The sequence below is a fragment of the Wyeomyia smithii genome, chromosome 2 (genome assembly GCF_029784165.1).
Source record: "Wyeomyia smithii strain HCP4-BCI-WySm-NY-G18 chromosome 2, ASM2978416v1, whole genome shotgun sequence".
NCBI classification, from domain to species: domain Eukaryota; kingdom Metazoa; phylum Arthropoda; class Insecta; order Diptera; family Culicidae; genus Wyeomyia; species Wyeomyia smithii.
The window spans coordinates 114,270,531-114,291,956 of record NC_073695.1 but is presented as its reverse complement, the minus strand read 5'-3'; the positions used below and the strand labels follow the sequence as shown (position 1 = coordinate 114,291,956).

Below are 21,426 nucleotides of genomic sequence, written 5' to 3'. Positions count from 1 at the left end.
TTTGCGTTATGGTATGATGCTGACCTAACAAGCCAGTCGTCGGATATTCGAATCTCGGCTGGGAGAGACCGTTCGAGTCAATAAGATCGTGGCGTCAAACTATCAAAGTGATTAACTCCAATCCAGAGTTTTGCCTGATTTATTATAATGACATTGACATAAGATAAGCAGTCGTAGTTCTACGTGAAACGTAAGACCGTGTCTCAATCACAACTGCTCCAATATAAGAAAAAACATAAAAAAATCTATCAAAAAAAAAAAACAGCAACAAAATGGCGGACTTACAAACAATCTCGCACGGCGACTCGTTGCTAACAACTCAACTGTCATAAAAAAACAAATAAATTAAAAATATTTATAAAATCTTCTCACTACTTTCTGGAACAAAAGCATTTTTTAATAACTGTGGTGGAATAGCTGCGTATTTTAATTATCTTTATAATGAATGCGATGATTTCGTGCGAGAATGTTAATTAGATCGCTCTTTTGCTTTTTTTATCTAAAAATATGTCCAAATTTAGCTTTAAATATTTCAAGCTGAAGGTTATTTCTCTGTGTCGTTTCTTGATTATAATATATTGTTTTTCTTATTTTTCATCCCTTGACAACTTTTCATTATTTAGATTTTTTGCATCTCTCCGTCTTAACGGATTGGTTTTGAAAATAATCTTCACCGTATCGCGTCGTCCGACATTCTTGCGACATACCCAGCACACTGCAACCTGACAATCTCCAAGCAGCTCCTGCAGCTCATGGTTCATCCGCCTTCTTCACATCACGTTCTCCATCTGCAATCCACCGAAGATGATACGCAACACCTTTCGCTCGAAGACCGAAGGGCGTGTTGGTCCTCCACAAGAGTAGTCCATGTCTCATGGCCGTAGAGGACTACCGGTCTGATCAGTGTCCTGTAGATGGCCAGCTTGGTGAGGCGGTGAATTCTACTCGATGAGAGTAAAGTATGCACGATTTCCTGCCATAATGCGCTGATGAATTACTGTGCCGGTATCGTTGTCGACAGTTATCATTGATCTAAATACCTGAACTCGTCGATTACCTCGATTTCATCACCACCAACTTGAACTCGAGGTGGTAGGTTAGCACTGTCTTCTTATGAACCGATTCCTTTCATGGTTTTCGTCTTCGATGCAATGATTACCAGTCCAGTCCGTTTGGTTTTGACCCTTATTCCGATCTTCAAAAAAGTCCGAGCCACAATGCCGATATTGTCAGCGAAACCAAGCAGCTGGATCGACTTTCTGGAATATTGTGTTAATCCTCGCTTTTCTAATGACAACATCCAATATTAAACAATAGGCATGAGGGACCGTCACCTTGCCTTAAACCTTTTCAAGTTTCGTAGGTGCTCAAAAGTGCCCTCGATACTCGAATTACACACTCTATTCGATACATCGTCGCTTTGACCAACCGCGTTAGTTTCTCCGGACATCCGTAGTCGTGCATAGTTCGCCATAGCTACCAATTAGATATCGATGGAAAAATGATGTGTGGGCACGTTATATTCGCGACATTTAAGCACCTGCCAAACCTGCCTGCTTGGTAGTGACCCCGAACTGCTTCGCAAATGGTAATAGTCGACAGTAGAGTATTTGGGAGCGTACCTTGTAGGCGGTGTTCAACAGAATGATTGCCCGCTAATTGCAGCACTCCAATTTGTCGCCCTTTTTATAGATGGAACACACAAAACCTTCCATCCACTCCTCCGGTACTCGTCCTTCCTCCCAAATCTTGACTACGGCTATAATCAGTGTTTCTCCATCGTATTTCAACAGCTCGCTGAGAAGTTGGTTTACTCCAGCAGCTTTATCGTTTGTCAGGAGATCGGGGGCTGGAATCCTGTCGTCTTCTGCTCGTGCACCAAGATCATTTGCCATACCGTCCTCGCGCTGCACTGCATCGCAGTTAAGATGCTTATCAAAGTTCAGCGCTCGCCTTTCGATCACCTCGCACTCGTCCGTAAGGAGGTTACCGTCTAAGCTCCAGCACATATCGGCTTGCTGTTCAGCTTCTCGTAGAACTTCCGACTGTCGTTAGCTTGGTATAAGTCTTCCATTGCTACGCGATTCCGATCCTATTGTTGGCGTTTCTTACTTCAGAGGATTGAGTTTTGGCTGTTCCGTGCCCGTCGGTATTGTTTCACGTTCACTTTCGTACGGTGTTGTAGCATTCTCGCCCGTGCTGCGTTCCCTCCTTGACTCACTGTTTGCATTCGCCGTCAAACAAGTCATTTCTATGATTCGGAGCCTTTGTACTCAGCAATGGTACCTATGGCGGATCGCATGCTCCTCCAATCATTTTCAAGAGTAGCTACGCCAAGCTGCACTTCCGTGAATAGTACTGCCTCTAGCTGCTGCGCGTATTCCTGTGCAACCCCAGCGTCCCGCAGTTGCTAGATATTTGGTCGTGGCGTTCGACTTCGGTGGGTGTTATACACCGTCGAAAGTTTTGAGCGCATGCACACAACTACAAGGTAGTGGTTCGAATCTGTATTCTTACTGCGGTAGGTGCGAATGTTGATGATGTCGGAGAGGAATCTGTCGTCGATTTGAACGTGGTTGATTTGATTCTCTGTCTGTTAGTCGTGTGATCTCCAAGTGGATTTTAGATATCTTTGCGGTGGAAGAATGTACTTTGGACTACCATACCACAGGAGGCTGCAAAGTTCACGCACCGATGGCCTGATTACCGGCCTGTACAGCTCTCATCTTACTCTAGCGTTCATGTTCTCAATGACGACTTTCCCGTCCCGTCGGGGGTAGCTATCGTAGACTTGCTCCAGCTGCGCGTAGAACGCTTCCTACTCATCGTCGGGTCTTTCTTTATGTAGGTAGTGCACGTTGATAATGCTGTAGTTGAAGAACCGGCCCTTTAATCTCAACTGGTATTTCCTTGCGTTGATCGGCTGCCAACCCTTCACGCGTTGACGCATCTTCACCAGTACTATGAAACCGATTCCCAACTCGTTGGAATGTAGCCGCCTAGTGCCCGCTTTTTCATACTCTCTGTCCTGTCCAACGAAGTTCCTGCAGCGCTTCGCAGTTGCAGATTTCGCAGTTGCGTAAATGTAGCTCGGCGTAGATTGTCCTGTCGCATCCTGGAAAGCAAAGTGAGTTGCAGTTCCGTCTTTCCAATCGCAGTCCTTATTTCATCGTCCATGCCGATTGTTCCGAATCGTATTATCTTTTACGTTGTTTGTAACATATTGTTTTCCGCGGCGGCTCGTTGGGCCTTTCTCAACTCTTTGTATCGCCGGGGGACCAACGTGTCAGCTCTGTTTAGAATCCTACGTTGACAACGGACGTTGTTCAACCGCTCCTGACATGGAAATCATATGCTGTTTAGAGCCGCAATATCTTGATGAACAGAAGCTCGGGTTGGCGAAGCATTTCCTCTACGCGCCAATGATCACATAAGATTTGTGTAGAACATACTATGATTTGAACGGCAGTATTGTCGCGAATGACTGTTTTACTATACACAGACTTCTCAGCCGACTGTTAAGTGTACAGTAGAGATGGTCGGGTTTGGCTTTTTTCAAACCCGTACCCGACCCGAACCCGAGAATTTTTTTCGATCATACCCAAACCCGACCCGAACCCGAGAATTTTTTTTTCGATCACACCCGAACCCGACCCAAACCCGAAAATTTTATTTTTGTGAAACCCGAACCCGAAACTGTGAAACCCGAACCCGACCCGAACCCGAGTTTTGTTTTAGGTGCTCGATTTTTTGTACCAATTTGAGGTTGCCCTGAAGCTTTGAGCCTCGAATGGTATTGAAATGTTAGTGATTTTTACAGTTGCATGAAATTAGACATCCTTATCTTATGAAAATGCTTATTTGATATAGTCGGGTTTCGGGTTTTCTGACCTAAACCCGACATTTTCGAACCCGAACCCGACCCGAACTCGAAAATTTTTTTTCACCCAAACCCGAACCCGACCCGTACCCAACACCTTCAAATATTTTCAAACCCGAACCCGACCCGAACCCGAAACTTTCGAAAATTTTCAAACCCGAACCCGACCCGAACCCGACGGGTACGGGTCGGGTTCGAGTTTCGGGTTTGAAAACCCGAAACCCGACCATCTTTAGTGTACAGGACAATTTCGGGGCTAGCGTTACGATCCTACTGACACTGACAGTCTCTCCCGAGCCGAGACTCGAACATATGACGACTTGTCTGGAAGTTTTTGACTCGAACCCACAACTTCTAATCTTTGGGAGGGATCGAAGTAAACCATGGCCAAATATCGATCGTTAATAGTATTCTTTTGCAAACCCTTAAAGTTTGATACGTCGCAAGCAAGGTTTCGCTACCGTTTTCAATCTAGCCTGTGTCTCTGGAAGGGTACTTACCCCACAGTTCCCCCGATAAATCCGGAACAACGGAAAAGTTCGAAATTTTTCCTACTGTTCCCAAAACTATGATAAATTTGGGATCTTTTGAAAAAGATTCGATCAAAATCGGTTCAGATCTTGCGGAATGGCAGGAAAAAGAATATTAATTTTTTCGGCTCCGGATGGGTCAGTTACGTAAGTGTTAAAAAAAAACATAGCTTTTTGGTGATATTTACTTTCAAGTAATAATATATCAATTAAATAATAATACCATAATCAATATATTAAGTAATACTTCATCAATTCTGTGCAATTGAATTGCTCGATTATTTAACACGTTAGGTTATCGTAGTACTGTTCTACTTAGAACAAATTAGAACTAATCATCTTTTAAATTTTCCCTCTCTCAATTGGCAAACTGATAAAATTCATACAGAAGGTCAGCCTTGAAAACTTTCATGGCTGATTCATGTTTGGCTAACTGATTCACCATTTGATTCTTCTCATTGTCACTCACCAGACACACAGTACAGATTTATTTTGTTGCGTGTAGTGAATTGTTGAATCCTTTTGACAGATTTCTAGAATAATTTATTTAATAATTTTAAAGTGAATGTGCACTCTTCAAAGTATTCAAAGCTGCCTTTTAGAAGAAATAAAATATTTTTACAGTTCCATTTTAAGGTGGCAAACGTTGACAAATATTCCTACCTGTAAAATTGTAAGTCGATGATACATACGATTATACAATAATCTTCTACAGAATTCAATTTACAGATGTGAAACATAAGCATGTCATACGGTGATCAAGCTGGCTTCATATTCGTAGGTTACATTCTGATTCCCTTCTTCGGAAAACCAGTTGTCAGCCAAAAAAATGCAATCAAAAATAATGCATTTCTGATTTGGAGAAAGCATTAAACCGGTTTCATTGTGATCAATATACAAGTGTAAAAAGTTCTGCAGTATTCCAAATTTAAGAATGATGCGATGCTATAAAAAGGAAAGCAGAAACTTTCGCGGATCATACTTGTACTGAAGGCTTTTGAGCTCCCAGCATGCATAGAACGGTATTTCTTTTAGCGGTTCTTGTGGGACTTGCTAATTTGTGTCGGAGTCAGGATAGTGAAGTGATTCAAGAATCAGCAAAGGTGCTTCCAGCAAGTGTGGATGCAAAACTTAATTGTGAGTTCAATAGATTTTCAAGAGATGATTTCAATTCGAGTAAATTTGTTTTTTTTTTCTTTTCTACAGCGCCGCAGCCTGATTTAAAACCGGATGAATTCTTGCACAGGGGCAAACAGTACTTCATACATTGTTTAGACAATGAGCGGGTATTACTCTACACCTCTAGTTAATTTCTTGAATAGGAGAAAGTTGACTTTTTTACCTACAGGTGGAATTTTTTGCGGCATGGCAATTCTGCAACAGTATTGGACAAGAACTAGGGGCTGTTGTTTCCGAACATGATGATGAGCTACTAGCGAAGAAGGCCGTTGATGTATATAATAAAGAATTATGGTTAAGTGGAACAAATTTGGGCCGGCATGATTCGTGGGTTTGGTTAGTTAACGGTCGTGAAGTAGGGTGGGGAAACAATTTTCTCAAATGGGCACGTGGACAACCACATGGATCTGACAAATGTATGCTAGTTACAGTGGATAAAAATGGTGGTGAATGGCGATCTGCAAGCTGTCATGAAAAACGTTGCTTCGTGTGCCAGAAGTATCTAACATAACGGTGAAAAAATGTGAATATCTATTTTTGTTATGAAGTTTAGTTTTACGTTTACAAAGTGTAATTGTCAATTTTCCAAATAAATTTGAAATTTAGGAAATCAATTCAGGGGCTATTTTTTTTGGGATGAATTTCATAACAGTTTGCGGAAAGTGCACTGATTTAACTTTGAATGCTTATTACTCAAATATCTTTTGGCACTTGGTTCGGTTGCACTCCGACAACGTAAGCAAAGAAGATTCGTAGATATGCTGTATTAGAGACCTGCCTTCTCCGGAATTATTGGTTAAAAAATGCTTTGAAATTAAAAACGATTCGAAATGGAATACAATAAAGCTAAGCACTGTAATATTGTACTAGTAACACTGGGTCTGAAGTAAAACTCAGCTGGTTTGAGCGGTTATTGACTATAGAATGAAAAATTTATTCTCTCTAGTATCAAATGGTTGCAGTGAATGAAATCGATTAGTTTTTTGGTTGCTTCGTTGCTATGCAATTGAGATTTGCATATAACTCTTTAACGAAGTCCGATGAGCTTGGGCCTCCTTTCTAGAAGATCGGATTCCGCCATCTTGATACACGATTGATTGTCCTCGTAAACGACGGATGGATAGACTGGTTCCTCGTTGATGTCCTTCAAAAGTTTTCGCATCCATTGCAGCATCCTTGTGCTAGCGCTACGAATTCAGCTTTAGTCGAAGAAAGAGCAACGCAGGTTTGCTGGTAGGCTCTCCAACTCACCAGAGCTTGAATAGGTAACCGGAGTTGGATTTTCGGTCTCCTCCATCTCCAGCTCAATCAGCATCCACAAAACACTCCATAGCTTCGTCTTCAGAGTCTAGATGCAGTGAAAACTCTTGGGTTCTCTTGAGGTACCTGAGCTCTTTTTTGGGCTCTGTCCAGTCCGTGATGGTTGGTATGGAAACCATTCTCCGCAGCAGTGTGTTGACCCTGACGTACACGAACTACCCACCAAGCTTCCGTACGATTCGATACGGTTGGTAGGTAGTTCTTCCTCCTCCTTTTGCTTTACGTTGGCAGAGTCGATAGAAATCTTAGACAGCTTGGCATTTTCGTGTCCGAATCTTGTCGATGTATTCGGTCTGATTCACCTGATTGACCGTCTTACTTTTCAGTCTTAATTACAAGGCACAGTCGTAGCTCTCACAGGCTCAAGAATTTAAACAATTTCGCCAACACCTTCGTTTTTGTCTTGATTTTTTCTAGTTTGTGCAGCAATGTCGTTTATGTAGATGATTATGTAGCTGCGCTTACCATTCAGCATACTCACGTAAAGATAAGGGTTCGAGTCGGCATGCTTAAAGTCCATCTTCTTGAATGTACTGGCTATTTCCTGGTTCACGGTCCGTGTCGATTGTTTCAGCCCATAGATCCTGCGTTTCAGGTGGCAAACGTTGTCACCATCCGTTTTCAAACCAGGTGGTGGCCGCATGTATCTATCATACTCTAACTCGGCGTACAAGTAAGCAGTTTTTTTCCTGTTGTTGTACTAGTATGTTATTCCGACCTGCCATGGTGAGGATGGTTCGAAGCGTGGATTGACGAGCAACGGGAGCGAAAACTACGCCTTCCGTCCCGTATATCTGCGTAAAGCCTTGTGCGACCAACCTGGCCTTGCATCGCACTGTCTGGTCGTTTTCGTCCTGCTTTTTCTTGAAGGTCCAAATGCATTCTACGGGTTTCCTTCTTGGCGGCTGAAACACTAGCTCCCACGTTTGGTTCACCCGTAGCGACTGAAGCTCTCTCTTCATTGCATGTTGCCAAGCTGCTGCTTCCGAGAACTGGATTGCTTCGGAATAGTTTCTTGGCCTATTGGTGCTGTTGCTGGTGACACCGGTGAGCTCTCCGTATCGTTGTGGCGTTACCTTGGTGGACCGTCGTAGCTTATTTGCTGGTTCGATATTCGTGTTTTCATCGCCGAATCCACCCTGGAGCCTAACCGTTTCGCCGCTTTGTCCAAGGGTTTTCGCTTGAAAAGTTGACAAAAAATGACATGGTCTGATTAACAAAGTTTCTCCAATTCACTCGCTTATTGGCTGCCGCTCTCCAAACCCTGGGACACCGTGTACTTTCCCTCACTCCCCCTGGTCTACCCTTTTTGAAGTAGAATACTTCTCTCAGGAAGTTCGGCTACATAGGGATGTGAAATGAAAATCTAAAACCGAAAAAAGTGAAAAATATGTCCAATTTCAAATGCTAATAAATCGGTTGGATGGATTTCCTTCGTTCTTGCAACAATAGATTGGAAAATCTTCTAAGATTCTTCCCAAATGCAGATAATTGTTATTTTATTTTTCAAACTATTGTACTATTGAAAATAGTCAAGCCTTGTCAAAACGAAAACTTCGGCCTCTGATTGGTCGTTATATGATTGCTTCCCAAGCATGGTCGACAGAATCATAGACCTTGCCATTTGAAATGTTCTATTTGGCCTATATAAGAGCCTGTTTCACCCGAAGCCGCTCATTATAATTCTAGACTGCAGCAACAGCAGTCCTCCCTTAGCAGCAGCAGTGGATACAGCAGCAGTAGCAGTGCAGCGAACAACGGCCACAGCTGTGGTATGGCAACGGATAGCGGAGCGCGTCTCAGCATCGATAGCAGGACCAGGTGATGCAGGGCAGCCAATACCAATGGCAACTGAAGCGTCCACGACTGTGGCAACGGGGATAGCGCAGCGGTTGACGTTGGTCTCAGCATCTATATAAGCAGGGTCAGCTGATGCAGTGTGGCATTTAAGTGAAATGCTGTCTCTGAGCGATAGCAGGCACACTAGCAAATGCATCCAATGAAAAAAACGTTCTGGAAAGCTTTTCAGTGTTTATTTTCCCCCAAGGAATACTTTATTCGCACTGCCAGTGATAACGCAAAAATGTGATCGGCATCTTATCAAACATTGAATTAAACAACAAATTGTCCTTTTCAGGATGAAATAAAAAACTTATTTGAGAGTTTATATTTTCTCTTAAATCAATTTACACTTTCAAGAAATTTGGAACATATATATTTGGCTTCATCTCCGTGTCTCAGAACGTACTGAATTATCTTTTCCTTCAGTCATGAGCACAATGTCCGAAATGTTTTCATTGTCAGCATAAAAATAAATTTTTCGCATAATCAAAATTCAAAAATTATCAAGTTCAAATCATGACAAGCAACTATATTATTGAGAATGGTCAATCCTTGTTGAAGCGCAAAGTTTGACTGATCAGATTAGTCGTTAATATGATTGCCCAAGCACGGTCGACAGAATCATAGACCTTGCCATTTTACATTTGCTATTTGTCTGTATAAGAGTAAGGATGGGAATTATCGACTGAAATGGCTATCGATAGTTATCGATGATTTCCTACTACTATCGATAGGTTTTTCATCCCTATATAAGAGCCTGTTTCAGTCGAAGCCACTCATAATAGTTCTAGACGGTGACAACAGCAGTCTTCCCTTAGCAGCAGCAGTAGCAGTGCAGTGGATACCAGGCGTATAGCGGCAACAGCTGTGACATGGCAATGGATAGTGCACTAGTTGCAGTGGATCTCAGCATCTATAGCGGCACTTTAGTGAAATGCAGTCTCGGTGCGGTGCATTCAATGAAAAATTGACTCATTTTGACAACACGTCTAGTTTTTGAGCGTTAAATCAGCTTTTCACTGTTTATTTTATCACAAGGTATATCTTATTCACACTGTCAGTGATAACGCCAAAATGTGATCGGTATCTCATCCGATATTGAATTGAGCAACAAATTAAAAAATGACTGACACGCAAGCTGCCGGGTTTTCTTGTAAAAGTATTCTACTTCATCCTTGCGGTCGTGGCTTTGCACACAACCATCCTGTGATTTTTTTCGAGGCAACACCATCTTCGCCGGGTAGTTGTCCGGAAGTCCTGCAACATGCCCTGCCCAGCGTATCCGTCCAGTTTTAGCCACCTTTTGAATACCGGGTTCGCCGTACAGTTGCACGAGTTCATGTTTCATCCTCCGCCTCCATATTCCGTTTTCCTGCACGCTGCCACAGATCGTCCATAGTACTCGTCGTACGAAAACTCCGAGCACTCGCAGGTCCTCCTCGAGCATTGTCGGAAAATGATTTGGAAAAGCACTTTCTTGCAATCAGCCGCTGCCGGCTTTTTCGAGCCCATCTTTATAAGCTTCGCTCCGAAGTAAACCTTCCCAGCCGATTTATTTTTTTTAGCTGCTTGATGGCATCCTTAACTTCACCTATCGTTGGGGCTGATACGTCTTCTACGTTTGTCGCACCGACGGGATCGCTTTATCCGTCGCCATGGTCCTCTGCCTGGGCGCCATTAAGGAGTTCGTCGAATTGCTGCCTCCACCTCTCGGTCACCTCACGATCGTCAGAATGTTTCTGGTAGAACATTCGCGTTTCCTGATAGTGATGCAGCTGCTTCTTCTTCTGTCTGTGTCTTTCTACATTCTGACGAGTGGCACTGCGCATCTCAGCCGCCCGCGCAGCCTTCCTCCTACATTCGTTGTTGCTGTTGATGGCTGTTTTGATGGTGTTCTAACCAACCCGGTGGCATCGGCCTTGTTTCCTGAAGCTGCCGTGAAAGACAGTGGCGCTAGTCTCATCTATGTTTTTGAAGGTTTGTTCACACAGAAGTGTAAGCATGACGAACGAAGCATAATATATGTTGTACTGAGTTATGCGCTCGAATCAATTCAATCATTTTAAAAAAAAGGTCAGCTTAGCTTTGTAAATGTTCAAAAGTAGCGTTGATATTTTATCTCATTTACGCATACGTTGAGATGTTAATCATTAAATCATCGCGCGATGTCAGCTGCGTGCAAGAAACACCGCCGTTCGAATTCGGCAAGAATAAACGTTGTTTACATTTTATAATAATGCAACGCGTTCATTTTTTGTTTCATCAAGCAAAGCACTCGACGTTATGTGCAATAAATACATCACCCGAAAACAACACATAAACACACTGCCGCTGAACACCGATACTGTATGCACGTATGAACACTGCTTTTTTTCGTGTTTCGATGAATCAGCTGTCAAATTGCATGTAAAATTCATCCAGTGATCCAGCTAATCCAGCTAAGCTGGCTTCACTTATGTTGTACGTAAACGTCAGTGATGCCACCGGGTTGGTTCTAACAGCCCTCGAGAAGAGCTTCCTCCAGCTGGTCCTCCTCCGAAAACGCAGCTTCGAATGTGCATAGTTTTCAGCAACGGCGACAACCATCACCAGATAGATAGTTTTTGTCTGATTTGGTCACCTCCAGGTGTACTTGTGTAGGAGGTTGTGCTGGAAGCAGGTACTACGCACGGCCGTGTTCTAGGAGGCGGTAAAGGCGGCAAGTCTTAGGCCCATTTCGTTGGTCAGCCAATGTGCGCTGAACCTCCCAATTACCGCTTTTCATTCCTCCTCCTGGCCAACCTGAGCGTTAAAATCCCGGATGACGATCTTGATATCATGTTTTGGGCGGTGGTCGTATTCACACTCCAACTGCGCACAGAATTTGATTCTCAAACCGCACATTTGAAGGCTTATCAGCCACCACCACAGTTGATATTTGTTGAAACTCTTGAGTGAAAGTGAAAAAAAGCATCCATAAACGTTATTTTTTACAATCCTTTCAGAGTTCTGCTTTCCCGCTTTTTGCATGGAAGTGAACTGTCATCATATTTCATGCGGTGGAAGCAAGACAACAAAATCAGTTTATCAGTTAACGAAGATTGTCAAGGCATCGGTCAGTGTCAGTGACAAAGTGTTTCGGTGAGGTTTATTTTGGTTGAGTGGACTGTTTGTTTATCTTTTTCGCTTTGAAGTGAAGATCATTTGGTTGGATTTGTCGTCAAATTTTATTCCGTAACCGTGAACGATGCGCGCGATCTATTTCATCTGAGTATAACAGCACGTTACTAGGACAAAAATCTAGTGTATCTGAAAGAGTGCTGCGATCATTGGAAGTGAAAATTGAAAATGATTGGCTGAAATTTTCGAAGAATTTTGCTGGAGAAAATGACTTTTATCAGCACTGGCCACCACCCAATCATTCGTTTTCGTATGTCGCCCATCACTGTCAAAGCTGTCCCCAAATCATGTGTCAGTTCTGGTAGATGGCATGACCATCCCGGAGCGTACGTACCATTGAATCCTTCTAACACACCTTCTGCAGTGCTACAACGTCGAACCTGCGGAAAATCACTACTTCGGAGAGCACTCGTGTGCTTCCTTCAAAATTGTGCCTAGTGTTCTAGTCCAAATTGTTTTGTTCTTCGTCCATTACTTGTGAGTGTTTTACGGTGACGGCTTGTAAGACCTGCGCACCAAGCCCTTGTCTGAGTCTCACGATACACGAGTACAGACGCCGTTATAGGCCGCCCCTAACATAGACGACAGACGCTCGGAAAATCAAAAGAACCCTCTTTCTCTGTCAGCATACGACGAAGTTCCCACCAGGGTTGGTTACCCTATCTTCTGTTGGATGTCGTATTCCAGCTGGCACTGCGTGAAGGTTGGAATAGGAGTGGCTGGATAAGAGGCTAAGAAAGACGTGTGGGACTTTTTTATTCCTGTAAGTGCACTTGCCACCGATGATACGCATTATCCAGTCGTTTAAATACCAGCCTGAACAGGACAGTGATGTGGGTATTCAATGAGCTTGAAAGACTCCTCAGAATCATCATGACCACGAGATTTTCCTCCAGCTTTTGTCCGTTCGTATTCGTAAGGCTTATGAACAATTCCTCCATGGTAAAATCGTGCTCTGCCATTTATTCTCCTCCCGAATTGTCGCAGATTCGCTTCAATAACCAGACCTTCTAGAGCGCTTTCCTGGTTGCCTTTGCAGTCTTCGAAGGATGAATCAGTGCATGTTGATTGTATTCGATTAGCAACCCGGTAGTGGTCCTGGCGTTGGCATCTCCAGCGATCCAAACTGCAGCTTCAGTCTCAGGGTTCAGTTTCACGCCTATTTGGTTCCACGTAATGCCACAAGTCTTTCCGCACCATAAGGTGCTGCACCTTGAATCGCCAGCTTACATAGTTTTAGCTTTTCTAGCTTTTGTACATTGAATCGGCTTTCGTCCATCTTCCTAAAATAAAACTAACATAACCTTTAGGAACCTATCCTTGCTTGTCCGTAACCTATTGTATTAGCAACAGTGGAACTTAAGAAAAGCTCCACTGGTTTGAAAGGCTACTGACTAATAGTGCTGGGACTTTTGACCGAATATACCCGTGATCCGGTTATCCGAAGCTCGGATGACGGATGGGTAAACGAATACTATACGGATGTCCGGATATTTGAATTTTGGATTTTGGAGTTTCTAAATTATTAGTTTATAAATTATTATAATAAAAATTCAAATAACAAAACCGTTCTTCAAATTTTAAGCTCTACATTTTTGAGGAAAGGTCTCCTGAATCCATACGCGATGAAATATTTATTTTAGCATGCAAACATTTTGAGAAAAACGGGTTTAAATTCACTAAAGTACATATTTTTATGAAAACCTGGTTTTCTCAGTCTCCCACGGTAGTTTTCAACTTGGCTCTCCAATTTTCAAGTTCTATATTTATAGAGTAACGTTTTCTGAATTGTGATTGTGATTGTGAAGATTGTGAAAGATTTGTTCTAGCTTGCACAGATTTGGAGTAAATCAAGTTTTCATAAAAACTCGTACTTTAGTGAATTCAAACTCATTTTTCTCTAAATCTGTGCGTGCTAGAATAAATTTTCAGCATCTTTGGATTCAGAAGACGTTACTCTAGCAATATAGAGCTTTTAAATTGGAGAGCTAAGTTAAAAACTACTGTGGGAGACTGAGAAAATCAGGTTTCCATGAAAATATGTAGGGGAATTGTGGGTAAAATGAACAGGGGTGGTAAAATGGACACCCGTTTAAATCTTGACTATTACGTTGAAAAATAGTACAAACTTCTTTGGCGCCTTATCTTAGAGGCACTAGAAGCTATTTGAGACAAAGTGTGCGACATGAAACAGTCAAACAGTCAAAATAATCAACAAAAACAAAAACACGTCTACATTCATGGTGGTGATGTTATTTTTAGCCTACAGAAAATAAGGATTTTTCTAGTGTAAAACAGTATTTTATAACGGTTTTTCTGCAAATATCTATACTCAGATTACTAATCAGCAGAAATCATCAAAGGTTAGTAATTGTTTAAATGATTTTCTCGAAATGTTTAGGTATTTCCAATAATATGTATGTGCGGGTAAAATGGACAGCCCATGGTGATGGTGAAAAAAATGTGTTAATTTCCATTGAAAAATCTAGATGCTTCGTGTTTATATCAGAAAAACGCAAAAGTAAACTCGGACCGATGAACAGATGACCGCGACTAAACGTACCGTTGAATGCGGAATATCCGTAAAGAAGCTTCCGCCATTTCTCAGTTTCTTGCGGATAACGTCATATATTGTTATTAATTCTACGACAAACAGTGAAAATTGAACTGTTGGTGAATGCATAAGTGTGTTACGTACTGCGGAACAACATTTTACTATCCGTAAAGGAATAATTAATGTTCACGCCCAAGGTGTTCATATTACCACCTCCCTATGTTCATCTTACCCACACGTGTCCATTTTACCCCCAAAAAACTACTTTCGAAAATGCTCTTGAAAACTACGAAAAATACTATATTTTAGTACTTCTTCTTATTTTTTGTATCAACCAATAGTGACTCAGGTAATGTGCGCTATCGACTCATAGTTGTAGTGTTAAACTATGGAGGACATTGGGAAATACTGGCTTAGGGTGTCCATTTTACCACCTCTTCCCCTACTTAAGTGAATTTAACCTCGTTTTTCTCAAAATGTTTGCATGCTAGAATAAATATTTCATCGCGTATGGATTCAGGAGACCTTTCCTCAAAAATGTAGAGCTTAAAATTTGAAGAACGGTTTTGTTATTTGAATTTTTATAAAATTACGTAGTTTTGTGATTTTGTTCTGAAATAATTTAGAAACTCCAAAATTCACTCTTACACACCACATTTTATCTACCTGACATGATTTGATACATGAAGCAATTGATACGTATGAAAATTCCCAGTGTTTGCTCAATCTGTTTGAAAAATTAGAAAAAAACACAGACATGCGTCTCTTTGCGTCTCACAAAAACGGGGAGGGGTCCAGAGCGAAGGCACTTTAACCAAAACTTAGAGCAACTATTCCCCTTGAATAAAATTCCAAATTTTCACAAATCGGCCGTTCCAGTGCTGAGAACGAGCATTTTCAAAAAACAAATTTTATCCCGGGTCTTCACGGGTTAATGAAATGTAACGCGAAAAATGGCTTTTTTCACAATCCCCCATCCCCTCGTAAGTAAATATTTATATAATTTTCATTAAACTATGTCCGGATACCAAATCGGGATATCCGGATATCCACCTATCCGAATATCCTGTCGGATAATATCCGGATATCCGGTTGATTCCGATTTTGGATATTTGTCGGATATCCGGATGTTTTAATCCGGATAGTAGAGATGGGAAAAATGGTTCACTATAGTGAGCGGATCAGAGCGGTTCCGCTCACTAAGGTGAACTAGTTCTTTATAACAGCTCACTCGCTCTTTTCGTTCATATATAATTTTTGTTGACTATCAGTGTGGCCAGGGTTGCCAATGTTCCAGTTTAAACTGGATTCCTCCAGTTTTTTTCAAGTGATCCAGTCAAACAGTTTATTCCCAAAATCTTCCAGTTTTTTCAAATATTTGCCAGTTTTATCCAGTTTTTTATTCACTCAAGCTCCGATTGGTTTTCGGAAATATTTTTAAAACGGAAATTTTGTAGATTAATAAATTATTATGACAATTCTTAACACAGGGTGGCGAAAAAATTTTCAAAATAATATTCCCTGATTTTCCCTGAAATTTAACATTAATTTCCCTGATATTTTTCAGCATTCGGCACAAAAAAGTACAACGTAGATCAACGCAAATCCGAAATCACAGTGAATAAAGTATAATCGGATATGAAACCCAACAGTAGATGTCCCGAATTAATCTTTTGCGCTGAAAAAAATCAGTTTTTGCACTGAAAGCCGCTCAAAAAAATCACGTCTTGGTTTGAAAAATTTTCCCTGAATATTTGTCAGTTCTCTGATTTCCCTGATCGAAAAATTTAATTCCCTGACATTCTATGATTTTTCAGGTTTTTCCAGGTTTTCGACAGCCTGTAACAGCATTTTCAGCTTACCATCTTCTCGCACGAAAGACGGTCAAATAAAAGACGGCATGATATGGTTAAGATAAAACCAAACAAATAGATTTTACCGAACCATAAAAAATCTTCTATTTATTTTCTGTTGCGAAGCAGTTAAAAAATGTTAGAGGACTTAAATATCAAAAGATAGCGAAGTCAGAAATAATTGAAATTTAAACTTCACTGATGTAACGGAAGGAAATGTTGCGTTAATACTTTTGTTGAATATAAAAGTAAATGGAAAAGCTCTATATCTCAATTTTGAGATAGATTGATTGCGTAATTTTAAATTTTGTTGCTGTTAGAGGAAACTTTCAGTGCATAATTTTAACAAAATGTAACAAAACAAGACAGTTCTGATTAAAATGAGTAATTTTTTGCGAAGAGTTATCTCTTAAGATCCAAAACTGACACTGACTGGGTTCAATCCCCGTAACAGAAAAGCTCCTTCACAATCTTTTTTTCCATTTTTCTAAATTTATTTGGGATCCAGTTTTTTCCAGTTTTTTCTTCAGCCTCATTCCAGTTAAATCGAAAATTTTATTGGCAACTCTGAGTGTGGCTAATTATCAGACACCGCAAGTGAGAGGCATGTGAAAGCATTACACCCGATTTGTCAGACGCAAGGCCGCGCGCAAAACTACAATAGAATTCCCAAAAACAAGCTGCCACCAAATGTCTGCTCTGCTATGCATAACCTGCATATCCCATTACCCACCCACCAGCCAGCCGCAAGAGCTTGCAAAAAATCAACTTGTCACAATTCATACACAGGTACCTACACGGGTTGACTAACGCCAAGTACACACACGAATGGATGTGGAACGAAAAGAACGAAAGAACTGATTCACTGATCTTCTGGCAATCCGCTCGTAGGCTGATCGGAAGACTCAGTTCTTTGAAAGAGCGAAATCTTTAGCTCTCAGAAGAACTGATTCTTCCGATGGCTCTTCTGTTCAGCTCGCAGGCAATCCGCTCGCGATCAGAAGATTTCGATCTTTTAAAGAACTGACTTTCTGATCAGCTCGGGAGCGGATTGCCTGAACAGATTCAAAAGATCAGTGAACCAGTTCTTTCGCTCTTTTCGTTCCACTTTTGCCATCCTTTCTTGTGCGTTCTCGGCGTTAGCCTGTCCGTGTGCCTGTGTGTGAACTTTGGCAAGTAGATTTTTATTTTTATTCCCGTGGCTGGTGGATGATTATACATAGGAGAGCAGGCAGCCGATGGCAGCTTTTTTTGGAAGTTTTTTTGCAGTGTCGCGCGCCGCTTTGCGCTTGGGGTGAAGCATTCATTGGGCTCTTGCTTGCGGTGTCTGATCAACAAAATCAGCTATCAGCTATTTGCTTGAGGTAAGGGGTGAGTTACCGCTCTTTAAAAAAGAACGATAGATCACTCACTCACTTTGGAGAACCAGCTCTTTAGATCAGTTCGTGAGCGGATTGCCCACCTCTACCGGAAAGTCCCAGCCCAACACTACTGACTAACGATTGAAAATTTTTCAAAAATTGTCGGTTTTGATGCGGAAGATGACCTGGATTCATTCAAACGTAAGGCAACCCAAAAAAAAATAGTACGAGGGTGGTATCCAAGATACGACCGCATGTTTGACGTAGGACTACGATAGTTTTATATTTTATTTAGAGAATTTAGACTTTGTTCGATTTGACCACGTTTCACTCTCGACACGGCACACAAAAGCCAAAAACGAGCGGTTATGTTTAATCATAATTTATAGTTTTCTTGTTTTGGTTTTAAACAATTCAAACTCAACAACCACCAAGAGAAAGGCATTTTGTCCATTATGTTGCCGAAACCGAAACCAAAATAGACATGATCAAAGCAATGCCGTGCTATACCTCTAATTACTCGGAAGGGTCATATCAAGTGTCTAGGTCGTTGAAGGCTTCATGCGGACGTTGCGTTCCGAATACTTTCAGATTATTGAGCCTTAATCCATCAAACGACACCTCTAACAACTTACAATCCTAAAACTAGTTCATTGGTGGCCACATATTGTTAAGGTCATATGCCACCAGAAAGTCATAAAAAGAAAAGCGTTTATTTTTAAAAATAATTTAGATTATTTGTTTGCAGACATCTATTTAAGAAGAAATAAACACTGTTTTTAACATTGATGAATACCTTTCATCCTAATGCAGTCAAATTTCTTCAACACGCGAAAAGGCAATTTTTTATATAGGTCTTAATTAAGAACGATTTAGTAGAAAGCAAACTTACTTTCATCTTCAATTGCGCCTGTAAAAAATAGCTCACTCACCGATTTCAAAGCAGTATCATTGTCAGTTTCATGCAACTGCTTAGCAAAGAAGTCACATAAAAAAATCCTGTATTTACAAGTTCGTTGGAAAAGTGACGATAAAGAGTTGCAGTTTTTAGTAGAAAATCTATATTCACAAAAATTTTGAAATTGACATTGGAATTTATGAGGATGTAACATGTCACAGTCATTTTTTTCATTTTTGGCCAATTGAAACATTTATTCATTAGGCAGAACCAGAAAAAAATTAATCAGTTTTATGATACCAATGAAAAAACAAACAACAAAATGCCATATTTAAAAGTCATCCGGCTGTTTCCTTCAAGAAACTAACCTCTCCAACTGATGTTTGCATAATGTTGTTCAATTACAAGTCTGGCAATGACAGGTTGTGTTCATATGTTTAGTATCTTTACACGGTTGTGTTTATATGTTGTGTTGTGCGACAGGTTGTCTTTATATGTTTAGTAATATTTTCTTGCAGATGCTGATGTAATATTTTTGTAATTCAAAAATACGAATATGAATGTTTGAAACCTAACGTCAAGATGCATATAATTTGGGTTTTCTCTATACCACAACCGCGTAATGCAACTAGGATTGTCATATTGAATTAAATTTTTTTAACTGGAAAAATAAAACCATCAGTACAGCTTAAACGAGCTATCTGGAATATCTGTTTAAAAATCTTTACGAAGCATATTGGTTTTCTGTTGTCTTGCAAATAGACTATAGTTGGTCATTTAAAGAAATCTGAGAAAAACAGAGTGTAGAATTCAAAAAGACAGCAACCCAATGCAACTTCTATCTTTAGGAATTTGAAAGAAGTTTTTATCATTAAACATGTATAAGAAAATCACTACGGTTGCAGTTCAAATGCCATCTACTCGTCACGACAACCAAAAGCAACGGGGTAGCAAGCTTCTGATTAGTAGAATGTTAACACAACTTTTGTTGAAGAAATATTTTAATTATTATATAACAATCTTTCACAATATTCTACCTGTCGATTAAGACATCGGTGTTTGAAATCTGTTCAGGGGTAGTAACACAATAAGCACTTTAAAACGATGACAAAACATCTGTTGCAGCTATATAAAGCGAGCTCGTGATTGGTTGAAAGCTGCGAAACTGAACTAGAAGAAGTGGATTTCAACTGAACTTTTTACTTATTTATGTTCATCGTACAATATACAATGATATGCCAATTATTGTATCACATGCTTTGGCAACCGTCGTCGTTCGATCAAGGTCAAAATCCGTTCAGTTGTAATCACATATTGGATGCAACATCCAATATCGTGATATACTGTTGCGTACAGAATTATTTTATCCCCGGTCGCACAGCGTAGTGTGCGAACACGCACCACTGTACGTCGACAGCAGCTACATTGTTTCCACTTGGCTTGACTGCACACAAATGGCAATCGAGTGCTACTGCACTGACGACGAGCGACCGTCTTCTCATATATGGCTCGGTGCAGTACTGTTGCCTGTGTATGAACTTTCCGAAAGAGCTTTACTTTCAAGACATCAAAATAGTCTAGGTTCATAGAAGCAAATATCAGTTGACCTGTTGGGACGGGGAGGTTCTGTCCAATTTTTTTTTGCCACTGAATAGAGGTTGTCATAGCAAGCAGTTGGTGTCCACTCATGAAGTCTGTGCCAGGAGTTCTCGCATGTGATTGGTACATTGTTCGTAAAAATACGACCTTGAAACTTTTCATCAATTTTCACTGTTTAACAATTAAGTAACAATGATATATGAAGAATCACAAAATTGTCCATCATTTTATCAATCCAACGACATATTGATTATTGTGATCCATCATGTGGTTACATCAGTATTACCGTTTGAAATCTTTCATTCCGACGTTACATCTTGGTTTTTAGTTTCCTCAGAATGTATCTCGATATAGTGCGGTTAGACGTAGTCCTACGTCAAAAAATTCTTTCAACGGGAGATACAAATAACATATTTCGATACGATTTTGTATTTTCCCATTTGCTTTTGATAACAAAATTGAATCTGAATGAGTTATAATAACAAATCATGAAATGGAGTTGTTCTGAAACAAATCTAACATTTTTTTCATCTCTATCAAAACCTTCTATGTGCTATCTAATTTTGTTAGAAAGCTGATACGTTAGTAACAAAATTTGTTATGGGTTTGATATTAGTAGAATATTTTTTTGTTATGAATTCTGTTATTTCAACACCTAAATTAAAACGCAACTTGAAAGGTTTTTCACATAACAAACTAACAGCCTCTGTTAAATTTTTGTTTTGTCTTTCTGGTCGGAAATACTCTATAAAAAATGTCACGATTACTTCAAGTGTTTTTGCATTTGATTCAATTCGTCACATCACACTGCAAGTTGGAGTGATTGAGTGTTGATTTCTTGAATATTAACACTTTCCAATGAAATGATCTTGCGTTGAAAACTGGTTAATGAAAATCACCATCTTATTATAATGAAAATCTCTTGTATTATCACCACTGTTTAAATCAATAGAATTACAGCTACAATTCCAATTGACAAACGTCAAAACCACAAAGCGAAACAAAAAAAGGGACGATGACGAACGGCGCAAGCAGCACATTCACCCAGAGATCAAACATTTATTTAAGCGTAAGTTTTATTGAATTTTATAAAATAGAAGAACAATAAAGCGACTCTTTTACAGATCCTGAAATGAGTTTGCATCGATGAAGTGACAGGGATCATCTCTAGGATTGAATTGAGGTTATTGAATTAAAAATCTAGAACAAAATAAAAATGAAATATCTAAATTCAAAAGAAGTCTCTTGAAT

The 21,426-nt window shown here is 40.3% G+C and overlaps 1 protein-coding gene and 1 long non-coding RNA gene across 2 annotated transcripts; both read left to right on the top strand.

Annotated features, from left to right (window-relative positions):
- The first annotated feature begins 5,373 nt into the window (after nucleotides 1–5,373).
- On the top strand, nucleotides 5,374–6,203 carry LOC129724828 (uncharacterized). Its single transcript, XM_055680039.1, has 3 exons — nucleotides 5,374–5,547; nucleotides 5,617–5,696; nucleotides 5,759–6,203. Exons 1-3 carry the CDS (start codon nucleotides 5,421–5,423, stop codon nucleotides 6,098–6,100), a joined length of 549 nt encoding a protein of 182 aa, XP_055536014.1. The 5' UTR covers nucleotides 5,374–5,420; the 3' UTR covers nucleotides 6,101–6,203.
- An 11,362-nt stretch (nucleotides 6,204–17,565) lies between these two features.
- LOC129723479 (uncharacterized) lies at nucleotides 17,566–21,382 on the top strand. The gene is made up of 3 exons (XR_008727765.1): nucleotides 17,566–17,879; nucleotides 21,136–21,244; nucleotides 21,300–21,382. It is a non-coding gene; the product is annotated as an uncharacterized LOC129723479 (long non-coding RNA).
- Nucleotides 21,383–21,426: the final 44 nt, after the last annotated feature.

What these genes read in the sequence shown, in the direction of transcription:
- LOC129724828 (XM_055680039.1), top strand. Translation starts at nt 5,421, where the DNA reads ATGCATAGAACGGTATTTCTTTTAGCGGTTCTTGTGGGACTTGCTAAT. An exon ending in TGTGGATGCAAAACTTAATT is followed by an intron (nt 5,548 to 5,616) that starts GTGAGTTCAATA and finishes TCTTTTCTACAG; the next exon opens with CGCCGCAGCCTGATTTAAAA. An exon ending in ATTGTTTAGACAATGAGCGG is followed by an intron (nt 5,697 to 5,758) that starts GTATTACTCTAC and finishes TTTTACCTACAG; the next exon opens with GTGGAATTTTTTGCGGCATG.